General features: G+C 39.9%; 1 protein-coding gene across 2 annotated transcripts in view; it reads right to left on the bottom strand.

Annotated features, from left to right (window-relative positions):
• The window catches only part of GOLM1 (golgi membrane protein 1), a 98,731-nt gene that overhangs the window by 33,131 nt on the left and 49,310 nt on the right, over positions 1–16,290 (bottom strand). For both annotated transcript variants that reach the window (XM_048849713.2, XM_048849714.2), the window contains exons 2-3: positions 12,511–12,658; positions 8,200–8,379 (exon numbers count right to left, since the gene is read on the bottom strand). In XM_048849713.2, the coding sequence (XP_048705670.1) occupies positions 8,200–8,379; positions 12,511–12,658 (328 nt within the window). The remainder of the gene's footprint in view (positions 1–8,199; positions 8,380–12,510; positions 12,659–16,290) is intronic.

Here is a 16,290-nt window from a genome sequence, read left to right as displayed (position 1 = left end):
TTTCCTCTGGCTCATGGCCTTTTACCTCCTGCCACCCCTCCTCATTCTCAGTACTGTACAAACAATCCATTCCTTTTGACACTAATATGAAAACACAAACACCACAAACTTGCTATGTTCCGGCCTACACTTCTCATACTGTAGTGCTTATTCACCTTTCTCCCTCCCTCCACCTGGTCAGCTCCTGCACCCTTCACAAAAATGGTGACACTGCATAGCTTAACAAGGAAAGTACTTATTTTAAGTTACCTTTTTTCTTCTTCATCCTCCCCTTTCTCCCACACCATATTAGTAGCAGAAGGAAGAGGGAAAAACAGCGTGCAATAGGACATTGGATTTGCAAAGGCAAAGAAGTTCCGGGAGCACACGGCCTTCTAAATTTGCACAGGAGTATGATTAACTCAGTACAATTTTTAATGCTAACAAAGTTCACCATTGTTGTAAGCAGGTGCAACTGTATTGACATAAAAAGACTTATAGGTGAATTTAACCCACTGACACCAACATACAACTGGTGTAAACAAGATGAGAATAAAGCCCATAACATCATTCCCTTACCTAAGACCCCTAAAATAACATGGCCAAACAACATGATCCAAGAACAAAGTGATAGACAACTTTAAATGTCATTTTATAGATTTCTGCCATATGCATTAACATTTGGGTATTAATATTTCATGAGTTTTATGTTATAGTTTAGGAGTATATAAACATTTATCGATTATTCTCTTTGTACACATTTTTTTTCCATTTGGCTTGAGGGGCTCAGGTTATTACAAAGATTTGACTAAATAGTCTTTTGCAGCCATATGAGCTTCCTTATAGTCAAATATTTACAATTCGAGTCTAGACATACTACAGAATTAGATGATATATTTACCTTTTCTTAATCTGCCTCTAAGAAGGAAAAGAAACTGACTCAGCGTGAGTGACTGAACTAAACCAAAAAATCAGGTTATGAATTTGACAGACTGCTATCATCCTAAAAAAAAAGGCAGCCAATCAATAGTGCCAATACTGAGCAGTGTGCTCCAAGAACACATTAAAAATATTTATAAAAAGGTATTTAAAAGCTAACCAAGTTGATGCAAGTGTACTGCATTTTCTTTTCTAAGTCAGAATAATTTGATTGTACCTTGGATACCCTCTCAAAATATCCAAAGGGACTAGTCCCTATTATTACTTAGTGATGCTGAAAATTTTTTAATTTTCTAATATGAAACTGCACATATAATTATGAGGAGACAAAATTATTGGGTGCAGAAGGCCTGATAAGTTAAATTCCCTTTTCTTCCAGTCATGTAACCCAGAGAAATAGAAAAGTTTTCAGATAAAAACACCATATGCCCAGGGTCAGTTTGGCTCATGTTCCATGGACCATTTTAAAAATGGAGAATTTGGCATTGTAAACAACAGGGTAACAGTAAAATTAAACAGGACTATTGCAATGCACAATCCCACATGAAGTTACTGCTATTTGATTTTGTACAAGGCATAATAGAAAGATTTTCAGCACAAAATCAGTAAGCCCCCGTGTGAAAGCATGTACGTGTGCTGCGTGGGGCACACCTCACCGAGCCACAAGGGTACGTATGTATGCCCCACCACAACTTCCCCTGATTGGGGCAACAATAGAATTGCTTTGACAGATGGGACAAAGAGAAGCCAACACACATTAATATATCATGTTCCCTTTTTAAAAAGGCTTCAGAATAGGAATTATTACCACAAACAGTTCATCAGGACCTCAGTTCAGTGCTCCCAAATTTAACATCCATACTCATGTCTCTAAATCAGGTTAGGCTTGTCTCCTGATGCCAGAAAGAGAAACCACCACTCTCTGTAGCCTGCCTTGCTTCTACTCCCCTCTCTCCCAGTATCCCATTCCTGTGTTTAAATAGCTCAATCCCAGAGTGGGGCACAGCCTGCTGGATTATCCCCAGGCTGTAGGCTCCAGCCTGTCCCTTAAAGGGGTAGTACCTTCTTTCACATCCCCAAAATAAGGATGTGTTTGTACTTCCATTCAGAAACTGATTTACAAGATAGAATGAAAAATTGCGGGTATTCATGTTAAAGTTTATTTATTGCTTTTTCTATTGCAATTCTATTTCTATTTCTATTGCTGGATTCTATTCTATTTCTATTTTTCTATTGCTTGTTCAGGTGACCAACACTAAAAGGCTCAGACCAATTAACAGTGAAAGCTGAATAAATACAGTCTGTAAATATGCATATTTAATGTAGGTGAAAAGTATTTAATATACAAATGCTGAAACATATAGGACTAGTGATAGAGACAACAGTAGGGTATTAAAGACAACATCCTTTCCCTCTCTCCACATTACGGTTTCTCATTAACTGAACTAAAATGAAGCATATTGATAGGTATATATCTCAGATGCATGCAATATGAACTGAACCTTTCCCCAAGGGAGGTGTGAAGAACAATTGTGGCACATTGTGAAAAGCTGTGAATAAGCAATGGGGAAATGTATTCCATATCCAACATACAAAGTTGTTGTACGTATTCTTTTTAAAACTACTTAGTTGTAGAACTAAGTTTTTTAAAAAAACTACTTAGTGTTCCTATTTTGAATTTTAAAATGGATTATTTAAATCCAAACACAACAAAAAATTAGAACATGCATTAACTGTTTAACCAAACAATTTAAAAAAATGGATAGAGCATATATAAGGGGTATTTTTCCAGTTATTGTTTTAACAGAAAATGGTGGACCTATGAACATCCTAAATGCAATGAATGCTGAGTGATAACTAGAGAGAATATTGGTCTCCTTTAAAAATTGTTTAATGGATTCAAAAGTGCCCTTTTGAACTTCTCATTCCTTATCTGTCTTCATTGAGACTTCATGTAAGCTTCCTGTTCTTTTCAATCTATTTCTGTCTGAATTGCCATAAGTGATTTGCCAAATCTACATTAATCCTTGAAAATTTGAACAGTTCTAACAGGAAAGACTGAGAATGGAAGAGAGACTGGCTCTACAGCCTGATGGTCAGGGCACTCACAGTGGACGTGGAAGATCTGGGTTCAAGTTTCTGCTCTGAATCAGGCATAGCAGAGACACTCAGGTCTCCTGCATCCCAGCTGAGTGCCATAACCACTGGGCTACTGGTTATAATAGTCTCTTGTCCCCACCCCCAAAATTCCACCATGAAACCCCAAAAAGTTAAGATGAAACTTCCCACAAAAGGGGCAAAGTTTTCAGTTTGAATATGGAGCACTTTCCAACAAAAAAATTGTTGAAAAATTCCCAACCAGCTTTACTGCCTTCATCTCGGGTGAATCCTCATTCAGCCAGCTGCTTGAACAGCCATCCACCCTAGCAACCAGTGACTCTCCTGCTAATACCCCATAGACAACCTCAACCCCTCCTCCCCGACTCCAGCCACCCTGGGGCATCAGTTGTATGTAGCAAGAAGATGGAGAAGTCTTTTGTGCTGACCTCAAAGGGGTCCCTGTATAGAGTCTGCCTCTCCTCAGAAAAGGCATGGTGCTTTTTCTCTGCCAGACACTGGGGTAGGGCTGGAAGGACTGCCGTTTTGCCTGGTGGGCAAAGCTCCTAACACACCAAAGCCACAAGAGAGCATGGATGTTGACAGCATCTGACCCATTTTAAGTAGATTTCATCCCAGCTGACCTTGCTCAGGAGTTAAGGGCAGCCCCGATGTTATCAGCCTGCTCAGCAGGCCACCCTGCAAGCTGCCATCCTGCAGGTCCTTGGGGAAGTGGAAGGAGAAGGATCTCAGGTGCAGATGGGCTCTATTGAGCTTGATCTCACAATTCTTTTCCAAAAATCTTTTGTGTTATATTATCTGCCATCATGGCAATACATATTTGATATGCTACTAATCCAGTGCATAATTAACTCCTGAAAATTATTCATCCATTGACACACATACAGTAGGACAATGAAATGAAAAGTAATATGTCTCATAAAGAACTGCAGCAATAGATTGACCTTGCATGTTACCTGAGAGTCTGTTCTGGTAAAAACTATCTACAGCCCAAAGATTTGTTCTCTCCCAGGCCCATGGAACTCTCCCTAATTCCCCCACACATCATGTGCCCTGCAAAAACATAAACATAAATAAATAAAAATCCCCTCTCTCTCACATAAGATACTTTTGGTTTTCAATCAGGTTTTTGTGGAAATGCTGATCATTCACGGAACAGCCTGAAATATGAGTTAGCTAACCATATTGCACGTAACTGCCAAAATTCAGGGCTTGGAATTTCTGTGTAAGAGAGCATTCCTTCTGAGAGCTCTCCCCATCTGTAAAGCCATTACTCTTTTCTCAGTCAAAGCACTTCAAAATCCATGGGTATGAGAGAAGAAAGGGAGTAATGTACTAATGTATAAGCTCTCCCATAAAGGGCTAAGTGTTCTTTTATGCACGTCATTCCCTCCTAGGAACAAGGAAAGTGAACTGGCCTCCGTTTCTTCCTCATTCACCATAGAAGGCAGGGTTGCCCTCCATCCCCACAATGGCAGGGAGCTTAGTCCACAGAACTGTTGTAAACTGGGGTTCCACTGGAGGCCAAGGTCAATATTGCAGAGCAGCACACTCCAGTAGCAACCATGCTTCCATCGGCTTTCCCTCTCCAAAAAGGTTTCCAGTCTGCCGTGAGGGAACCCCTGTCAGCTTAGTCAGTAAGATCTTGTGCCAAGATCACAACATGGTGGCACGGGGGAGAGGGAGAAGTTGAGAACATGCGGCCATGGAAATCAGCCCTCCCCCTCATTCGAAGCGGCAGAGACTGAACACGTGTCACATCCACAAACGGTTTCCATGGGAGAGTTAGAAGGTATAACAGGCTAGTGCATGCACACCTTCCAGTGCTAGTGTGCTGGAACATGCTACTCTCTGTTCACAAAAGCAGAGGATAGCAGAGAGCCCAGTGTGTTAATGTTCACATAGCTTGGGCTACAATGCTGGCCTTGTAGTTTTAACAGCAGACTCTAGGAAGTATTCCATTACTGAATGTTAAAGGCCTACATTTTAGGAGGGACCATAAAAAGGAAAGCATTTTTGAAACAGAGATCTAACAATCAAACAATCCCACAGTTCAGAGGGAATCTACCAAAGGGAAGGAACTGTAAAATGCAAAAGTTCACATTACTTCAAAATATCATAAGTGGTGATGTCTATACGTTAGGCAGAGTGTAATGTCATTTTTCTGGTGACATTATTTGACTGTGCTGCTTGAGGAGCAGAAATGGAATATGGATAGATGCCAAAAATAGAGAGGGAGGTGTTGTACCTAGTATTACGGAGCTGTACATTCAGAGATTCAAACAGTGGTACCTTTCCTGAGGAAAGTAAGGGCAAATAGGTCCCACAGGACACAGCAGTAGCCGCAGCCATCACTACTAGACAGGAAATCTGGCAACAATCCAACCACAAGAAAGTGCTCCCTGGGATTCTGTCTACATTAACATCTGAGATAGTGTTAACACGTTTCTGGAGCATTGTGTTTAAAACAGCCAAGGGTTAATTTCAAACTGGAGCAAATTTTTTAAATAAAATATATAAGTACATTATAAACCTGGTCTCTCAAGCCTTTTCAAGGAAAACAAAACTTAACAAGGTTTTTTAAAAAGTACATTGGGGTGTAACAGGAAGCCAACAATATTTAGATTCTTAAATCACCTCCCTCACCATAGTGTCTGAATGCCCGCTGCTGATTTTTGTTTGCAAGTGTTGCATCTCATAACTTACAATGTATTTTTCCATCCAAAGTTTTTGAATAGCAAACTATGGTCCAGAATAAGGTGCCATACAATTTCCAGTGGAGCCCAGTCTATCTTAACACAGCTCCTATACTTTCCTGTTTAATCAGCTACATCCAGTCTGCTGAGATCTGGTGGTACCTGAAGGCCACAACTCAGAGTGTAGGTCAGAAGGCATTCCATAACAGGAACAATAACCCAAAAATGATTCCCATCAGTAGAAGTCATCCAGCAGCAATGTGGGGAAGATACTACTGGATCAGGGATGGTTTCCAAAAGAAGAAATCTTTGAGCAACGAACATCTCCCTAGTGAACTTTAGTAACAAAAGGCTGAGAAAGCTATATTTAAAGATGTCACAATATTATTTAAAAGTAGATGTGTGTCATTTTTCATATAAAGAATTTTCCATCTGTTAAAGCAGTATTGCCAGCCCCAAGCATTCAAAATTCACAGATTCTAGTTCTTCTGCAAAAGTATCTGAATACTTCTGAGCTTTTTTGCTAATCATATTGGGTTTGGGGAGGGGTGCACAATGTGCAAGACCTTCACATACATACAACAACCATTACCACCTATATAAGCACAAGGGAATGCAAACACCCTTGTAATTCTTGCTGCCATTTTTAATTTTAGAAGTTAATGTAAAGGCCATAAGGCAACTATAAGGGTACTAAGCGGTTGTCAGTTCCAGGGAAAATCATCACTTCAATGTTAATGTCTTGAACCAGCAATGCACTTTGTGGTAAAGTGCTGGGATTCAGTGTGGCTTTAGACCTGGTCATTCCACTGTCAACCAGACTTTTACATTGAGGCAGCTGTTGAGAAGATAGCTGAATCTAATAAGCATGCACAGCGTTTTTTAGAGACTTCCATCTGGCCTTTGATTCAGTGCATCTAGCAAGTTTGTGGGATCTAATATGAAACTGCATCCCTGAGAAGACAGCATCATTGACAGAAGAACTCTATAGTGAAATGCAAAGCATTGTTCAAATTAATGGTAGATAAAGAGAATGGTTTCCTATTTCCATGGGAGTTTGTTCAGCAAGGCTGCATCCTGTCACCATCGTTGTTCAATATCGGCATTGACTGGTTGGTGGATAAGCTTGAGCAGGCAGCTGTCAGTGGCAGGAAGCTGAGCACCATTCTACTTTGAGATCTTGAATATGCTGATGACATCATTTTGTTGGCTCAGTTTGGCGAATGGCTGCAGCTGCAGGCCAATCTGGTCAGGAAAGAGCAGCGCACATCAGTCTGTCTTTTTATTCAGTTAAAATGAAGTCTGTGGACATTACCATCAAGCAGCCATCAGCTTGAGTTTACAACCCGGATGAGATGTCGAACATGTGACAACTGTCAAATATTTGGGCAGAGTCAAAGACAACGTTGGAAGATGTGAACACTCCTATAACAGCAGATGCTGCCATGTTTCCATCCCTGCAGCGGCCTCTGTGGTGATGTCATGACATCAGACCTGTCATGAAGCTGCAGAGAACCACAGTTATACAAAGGCTGTTGCATGTGAAAAGAAGGTCCTGAGGAAGACTGAAGACCACTGCACTGATGTTTTCAATTATTGTGGTATTCATCAGATGTTCTATAGCAAGTGGCGGGACAAGATCAGAAATGAGGATATTCAAAGCTTAACCCAGCAACCACCTCCATCAGCACCAGCTGGATTTCACCAGCCCTCTTGGTATGGGTATATTATTAGAATAGAAGACCAATGAATTCTAAAGCTTGTTTACCAAGCAAAGCCCCTACATGGCCGGTGATCACATGGGCACCAAAATCTTCCGTGGCATGCTAAGATTGGCAGTGATGGACATAAACTGAATATCCAGCCAGACCACCTTAAGAACCTACCCAGAGATTGATCCAGGTGGTGTTCAACCTTCAAAGAGACCATGACACTTTGGGATTTACCATCATGATTATGAACAATGTACAGAGAGGTTTTTTGACATAGAAAGGACCAACGCAGGATCATGAGGCCAGGTTAAGTTATTTTTATCACTGACTTCAAAACAAGAGCAGAGTTTGGTCAATGCTAAGGACTTCTGAAAATCCCACCTGTCACTTTTAAAGTGCTATTTAACAACAGCATCATGTGCTATATTTGTTATATTATAACTGCATGTAACACATCCATGAGACACCAGATTTTGATGTATTGCCCCCCATTTTGTCACCCATGAAGGATTATTTTCGCCATTAAAAATTATTCATCATTTCTTTTACAACTCTGAATACTAGAGATCTGTATTAGAATTCCTTTTTTTGAGTACTGCACATTTTGCCACTGGTACTGATGTCTGCATGATTGCTTTTGTATTAGCTGAAAGATTTAAATAATCCTATTTCGTTACAGAAAATAGTGTGGTAAGAATCCCACACATGAGAAAGCTTCAGACTAAGGTCAACAGCATAACTTGAAGAGGTCCTACCTTCTCATCCTGGTGCACTTTATTGACATTTTCCATCTGAAAACCATGGAGGGACTGGATTTTATCAATCTGTTCACGCTGCTTCTCTAGTTCTCCTTGGAATTCGTTCTTTTTTAGTTCAACAGCCCCTCTCTCTGCTGCCGCCCTTCGGACTTTCCTTTCTAGTTCCATAATCCGACTCTGAAAGGAGGCAGATAAACAAGAGATAAATATAGATGGTTCCTATTAGTTAATGTTACCAGGAGTATTATTTCTTTGCATGATCTAACTTCAAACTTTCTGTGGAGAGAAAATCTGATTCACCTGTTATGGATTTTCAGTGTACCACCTTCGTCTTCACTGGCTACTTTTTATATTGCATTTACAGAGTGCCCCTCATCTCAAAGTTGTTGCCTAATCCATTGAGTGGTTATTGATTTTTAAGAATTTCCAATTAGTCACTGATTACATTTAAGGGTTATAAAGGCTCTGGTCCCAGAATCAGGCAGAGCAGAATTAAATTCTATGTCTGTTTGGGAACCCAAGTGTGCACAATGACAACACTTACACTGAGGGCAAAGCAAAGCTTTAAATACTTTTATTAGCATAATTAATAAAACCAAATGTTTCAACCCAAATAAAAGTGCTTAAGCTAGTGTTTTACAGCATATAGGTCTGTAGGTTTCTTGAATTGCCCCTATATAAAATACCTTTAAGATAGCTCTATGGCCTACAAGTAGTCTCCAAACTAATATGCCATTTCTGTTCAGAGGCCGCTTCATCCACTAGTGAAACCCACTAGCTGATTAACCACACACAGCAACCTTATGGAACAGTTTAGGGCAGGGAGCAAATACCACATATACCTTATAACTAAACCTGCATGAAGAGTGTCAGTAGAGATTGAAATTTACAAGTTGGCTGGACACCAGAGTTAAAACCCCCACCCTTGCAAAAAGTGCCATAGGGTCTTTAATGATTAAGTGGTCAGAACGGGTTTAGGTCTCAGAGGAAAGAATACCACCACTCAGATGACCAATAGATATTTCTGAAAGAGCCACCCAACCTCCCACCCCCCATACAAGTACTGCCCCAGCCTGACTTTCTTATTTTGTGTAATCAGGTAAGACCACAGCAGGTGGTGTATGAATGCAGGGCAAAGATACATATTTGTGAAGAACCCAACTTTATAAATATGGGAAATTTAACACTTTCTTCTGGCTCACTTCAAGACCATACTGAGAACCAGTGGAAGATTCAACAAAAGAAATATCACCATCATATATAGAGAAAATGTCAAGGAATTTAAGTCTGGGGATTTTGGGTTTGTTTGTTTTTTAAGAATTGATTCAATTTTTCTGAAGGCACCTTATATGTTCTGTTGCTTGTTCTCTAAGAGTCATTTATATACTTCCTTCTAAGCTGTGTAACTTCCAGAATCAGTAGAGATTTGGGGGAGGAGGGTGTACAAATTTCAACAGCATTTGTCAAGCATATGAAAACATCTATGGCCTCAGACTGAACTTTATACTCAATCTGGAATCTAACAGGATATATCAAAATCATTTTATCTACTGAGTTTTCAAGGGCAGAGTTCTAGCCTTGTTACTCCACAGTATGCCCTGCTAGACAGAGCCACGTTTAAAGAAGCCACTTGCCTACCCTTTGCAGCTGGGGTTAAGCTCCTACACTGCAATTACCATAGGAGATGAGAGAATGGAAAAACAGAGAAAAATGCTCAAGATTAAACCGCAGGAGCAGAGAAAACTCATTCCATCTTAATCCTGCCAAGAAACTGGGTGAGTAAATAGAAAGTGTGTTTTAAAATGTAATGGTAAAGACTAAGTACAGCCCAGCCCATAAGATCTGAATGGTGCTTCTTTTCAAACTGCTGCCAAGGCACTGGGATGGTTTAATGGAAGTAAAGAATTTTACATTTACTTTGGGGAAAGGTACTGCACAGCGTAGGCAATCAATAATGGCAAACTCACCTCTAGGTTACTGAATCAAGTGTGACCAGGATGGTAATGACTTTTGATTCACCATCTGTAACCAGTTTTGTGGCCTGTGTCATGACTTAAATGGTCTCAACCCAGGTCTTAATGGATAGGTAACCACTCCCAGAGAGAGGCCAGGGACTGAAGGAGCATAGAAGCCGAACTAACCCTATAAGATATGAAATTCTGCCCTCAGAGAAGGGCGAAGACACACTGGAAGAGCAGTGGTGAAAAATGTATCCGGACATTAAGTCATGACACAGCATGGTACCAGTTCTGCAGGAAAAGAGGACTTTGGTTTCTAGAGCTGTCAATCCAGTTAAAATTCAGTAAACTCTGAAGATCGAGCATCTGTTCCATAGACAAGGTTGTGGTGAGTTTTCTGTTACAAGCCCAGTTTGACCATTCCTCTCCCAACTTCACCAGAAATGAACCAATCCACCCAGCATAGTTCTGGTGTGCTGTTCTGCCAGGGGAGACATTTTTAGAAGAAAACGTGGGGTTAATTGTGACTGATATTGTCCTTACATATAGTATCTTGGGGGAACATCTTGTATTAAATTTATGTATCATTGTGGGCCAGGGCTTGTATGTATGATTGTGTTCTACTCCACGGGAAGGGTACCATAGCTCCTACAAGAACTAAAACAATGGGGGTGATCACAGTGAATCACTCTCATTATAAATATCTCCAGAGAGGTACTACCCGCCTTGCATATACTGCTTCAAACTGAGTTTCCAGAGAGTAGGAAAACAAAGAAAAGGATTTTGGCTTAAAAAGGCTGTATTTAAACTGAAACAAGACCTTCTGTCTAAGGACCCTAACCCTTGCAGAAGGGTTGGAAAGACTTTGACTTACTAGGGTCCCATAAGATTGATGGGTGACCTCTGCTTTTAGCATGTGTATAGGAACTTTTGTGGAATTTTGTGTGTGTTTTCTCTGTAACGTTTTCACCTTATGAATACATGTGCTTGCTTAGAAAGAGTCATGTGATAACTGGTAACTGCTGGAAATACACAGTTCAGAGCCCGCAGAGAGAAAGCAAAGCACAGGCATTGGCCTCTAGGCACAGAGGCTGGCTGGGGATATCATAGCATGTGGCAAGGGGCCGTGCAACCTTGGAACACTCCTAGTCAGAAGGGAGCGGGTCAGGGTGCTCACCTAGACACAGGTGATGGCTGGAGATCTGAGACCTGAGTGGGAACTCCTGGAGTGGAGCATGGAATGGGGGATACAAGTGCAGTTATCCTGCAGCTGTGACAGTAATCAGATAAGGTGTTAATGGAAAAACAACACAGAGGTATTTCACTTCAACGTTAAGAAGGAAGAATGTCATAACTCAAGAGCAGCTTGGCTTAGAGACATCAGTCTTGCAATTAGATCCATGTGGCCAGACTCCCTGCAGAACCTCATTAGCTAGTTTAAGAGCGAACATTCATCGTCTCAGCAAAACAGCCAAAGACACCAGTCCTCAGCAAGGTCTATAAAGGAAATTAAGACCACATACATGGAGCCCCATTGAATCTCAGTTAGATTGTGGGGTCTGATGAGCATTATAAAATGCCCCAGCTCAGCTAACAAGGACCACATGGCCCCCAAGCATTCATTCATTCTGTCTTGCATAACTGCAGTAATTTGTTCTGCACTGCATTTCCACACATCAAGATTAGGTAAATCTGAGAAATCTAATTTAGGCTTCTCAGTCAAAGTCTTCCTTAAGAAAACATCATTGCCTTGGAAACTGTCGAAGTGTCATTTTTAAACACCCCTCTGAAAAAGTAAAAAGAGGTTTTCTTATGTCTGATAGAAATAAAATCTGGGAAAGTTACTTTGCATTTTAGCTTGCCCGATATCAACTGCTGCTTGCCTCTTTATGTAACTCTATAAGGTCCTGAGCATCAAGGGCAGTTGTTAAGCCCAAATGCAGGAGCAGGCAAGGAAAATTTTGGGAGACAAAAAGGTTGGCAATAGCTGATGAAGAACAAAAATGTGGTGTTTCAGTGGTGATGTACTGAAAGAACACCAACAACACCAACAACAAAACAATCCACAACCAAACACCACACTTGAATATTTAATAACAAGGGAAGTTTTTCATGGAGCGATAATAGCAGTATAAAGCTGCAAAATTACCTCAATGGGGCTAGTGCAAGTGCAATGCCTTTCAGATACTTCTCTTCACCCCTTTGCTGGGAAACTATTAGGAGTGGAGATTTACAAAGCAAACTCAAAGTTTTGTCCTGTTTTTGGTTTGTTTTCATACAGTCCACAAGAATAAATGCCTTTAGCAGCCATATCTATTTGAATATACAGGAAGGAATACAAGAATACTACCTGTAGATCAACATTGCGAGAACTTGCAATCCAGTAATTGAAACCCAAAACGATCATACAAGCCACAAGCGCAGCTATTAGAAGAGGTGGAGATTTCATCCCTCGACGGCTGTTTCCTAGCCCGACCATTTCAAAAGACTGTGGAAATCTGTAAAATTAAAATAAATAAGTCACATTACATACTACTTTGCAAAGACAATTTTATGAGTAGGTCAGACATTCACTGGAACCAAGAACAGCTATGGTTCTACAATAGCTCAGTTAGGGTAAATAAGAATTGGAGTATCCCCAGCAAGGAAAGCATTCTCTCCTGGATTTGTAACCTGAAGATCACAAGGCCATACTGTGCCATCAGTTTTTACGACAAATTTCACTGGATTTCAGTGTGGAATACTGCATAAAAGCCTGATGAGATAATAAAGAGCCACAATAACCACCATACTGGAAGAAGCCATTGTCTACCTAGTCAGTTAACCCCTCACTGGCAGTAGCTAATGTTGGATGCTAACTGGGCAATGCTACTCCACTGGCAGAGGGAGGAAAGGGATAGATTTTTTTGGTATCTCATCCCAGTTGGTGATCAGTCTAGTCCCCAATGCAGTAGGCTGACTTAGGCCTTCATTTTAAAATTTGTCCAAGCTAGTATAATTTCAGATTCTTTTCTTGGTGACACAGCTCCTTTCATCAGGAGAAAATATAAAGTAGTGTTTCTTCCTGATATTCTGCTCTTCTTCTGTGCTTGCATAATGATAGATTTAAAGCTTCCTTTCTTGCAAGTTGTAGATTCTGGTGGAGCAGGTTTGGCATTTGCATAAAGGGCAGGGAATGAAGCTACACTATGTGCCATGTATTATTTGCAGGCATGAGGAGAAAAGCAGAACAATGACAGAATTTAAACATCTTGCCTAGGTCAGATGTGAAGAGCTGCCTTAGGATACCTCTTGGTATATGAAAGCCCTAAAGGGAAAAACAGCTGCCTATTTGAGAATTTTGAAAAACATGCTTAGTTTAGTGACTTTAAAAAATGCTTAAAAAGTGTCATATCGTTTCATGTATAGTTTTAGCACTCAAAATTAGCTTTGAGTTTTTAATTTAGTTATCATTAAATCCATAAAAAAATTAAATAGTTGCTTGTTTATTTCACTGGAAAACACAGCCATCACAAATAGACAAATTACTAATGTCATAGGGAAGTTAATATACACATACTAATCCACTATCATGACGGAAAGAATGTGTTGATCAGTGAATTAATTCCTTAGTTCTAGTAATCTGTGTGAGATTATTTGACAGACGTAAAATGTAGATTACATACCAGAAAGGCATGACTTTTCATTTGAAAAAAAGATTAAATTGCTCTAAATGGGGCTATTCATTACATATTAGATCTGCTCCTTTGAATGCATTCCTCACACTTCACATCATCTTATTTTAAAAGACCAAAACAACAAAATAAGTGAATGAAACATTGTTTTCCCCCTTAAATGCACAAAAACAAAGAACACAAAAAGTTGACCCGGAAGAAAGACAATTGTTATAGTATCGCAGCTAAATAAATATTTTTACTAATATATCTTTCTCCACCCCCCAGAAGATACCTGCATTCTCTAAATTAGAACCAATGTTTTCCTGATACTGGAAGTTGCCTGCTGGAAAGTTTTATAACTTGCCAATCCATTGTTGAACTACACAACTTCGAATAAATAAATATAACCCACTTTACAGTTCTGAAAGTTCTGTCTTTCTCATGCATTCAGGTTGGACAGGAGATGCACTTCCTTTGCTTTAACCAACCTCAGATTTAAGGTGTCAGCTCTCCTTTTGAGAAAGAAACTGAATTTCCTGTGCCTCAACCAACATTACACTACAGGTATCAGCTTTCTATTTGGATTGTTATTTAATTTTTAATCCCAGAGATTTGTTCTCAGCATTTAGATGCAGCAGTTAGAATAATCTGTTTCATCACATTGCGGTTCTTCAGTCAACAATGTTGTGTCTTGACATTTCAAGGATCTCTAAATAGCTAGAGATCTTACCAAAGATCATGTAGTAGCCAAAATAATTGGGGAGTTAGGTTCAGCATTAAATATGAACCTCTTTCTTTTGGAAGTGGAGGAAAAAAGCTATTAAATCAGATGTGACTATTTTAGGGACAATCCTGAAGTTCTTAAGCATTGAGGTAAAACATCAATTGACTTAAATGCGCACATTTAATTCGTAAGGTATGCAGGTTCAGACCACACACTGCTAACGCTTGGTCTGTAGTCTGGAAGTATAACAATCTCATAGTTGTAAGATACTTAACAATTATGTCATGCCAAACCAGATAGGAATTACTTCATTTTGGCACCCAGTGCTGTTTCTATAAAATGGAATATTTTGATAAATCTAAGAGCAAAGAGAAATGATCACATTATGTGGGGAAAAACAGCTGCCCATAACTACAGCTCTCAGTGTACTTCACAAGATAGGGTCTGTTCTTAATGCCCATACGAGGTCTAGCACAACAGAGCCCCAGTTTCAATTGGAATCTCAAGGCATACTGTAATAGACAGAATAGTAAATTTTCTACAGCCTGAACATCCATTATACTACTTGTACCAAATAACTCGAGAATCAAATCAAAGACAACCATCACAGAATAAAGTATCTTCTCTGAAAGAAGCTACATCTAAGATGCTGTGTGGTGCTGGAATTTCACAAACAGAAGTGAGCCTGATGCAGTGGGTAAGGATAGCAAACAGACTTTTGGGACACTGTGTAGGAGTAGGTTTTATAATTGTACTACAAGAATAGAGGTACTAATATATGTCTTGATTTCATTTTACCAGCCATTCTATTTGAATAACAGAAAGGAATGACCCTCTGGGACATTGGTAGAAATGCATCTGACAGACTGCCAGTGTCTGTACTGATATTAAGACAGGAACAGACCTGAACAATCCTTATGACTGGGATTATGGTCACCCTTTTGTTTTAGGATAAGTTATAATGTCTACTATGGTTTCCTATATGTATTACAAATTAGGCACTCTAGTTAAATATACATTTCTTTGTTTTAAGGTTTAGTAAGACAAACAGGATCTTGTATTGTGTCTATGTAAAGGAGATTCAAAATAAACTGACACTATTTGTATTCTCAAAGGTCTCTGTAAAAGACTGTGTGAATGAGGAATGTATGCATCAGGAAAAGATAAGGTGTGAAGGCCATTGTTATAGCCAGATGGTCAAGGAAGAAGGAGTGAAGAGACTTAACAACACCAGAGAATCATCAACGCGCATCCATAATGAAGGAAGGGAAGATTAACGACCCTGAGGTGAAGGCTGGCACCCCTAAAGACAGGACAATCAATTAAATCAGAACCAGGACAGGATGACCCTCTCAGAGGTGTATTGGAATGTTTACATCACAAGATACACCAATTAAGAAGTAACCATGTCAAGGTTCCTTCCCCACTCTGAACTCTAGGGTACAGATGTGGGGACCTGCATGAAAAACCCCCTAATCTTATTTTTACCAGCTTAGATTAAAACTTCCCCAAGGTACAAACTATTTTACCTTTTGCCCCTGGACTTTATTGCTGCCACCACCAAGCGTCTAACAAATATATAACAGGGAAAGAGCCCGCTTGGAAACATCTTTCCCCCCAAAATCCTCCCAAACCCTATACCTCCTTTCCTGGGGAAGGCTTGATAAAAATCCTCACCAATTTGCATAGGTGAACACAGACCCAAATCCTTGGATCTTAAGAACAATGAAAAAGCAATCAGGTTTCCACT

The sequence above is a fragment of the Caretta caretta genome, chromosome 5 (genome assembly GCF_965140235.1).
Source record: "Caretta caretta isolate rCarCar2 chromosome 5, rCarCar1.hap1, whole genome shotgun sequence".
NCBI classification, from domain to species: Eukaryota; Metazoa; Chordata; order Testudines; family Cheloniidae; genus Caretta; species Caretta caretta.
Note: the sequence above shows the minus strand (reverse complement) of the source record. Positions and strands in the feature narration are given on the sequence as shown.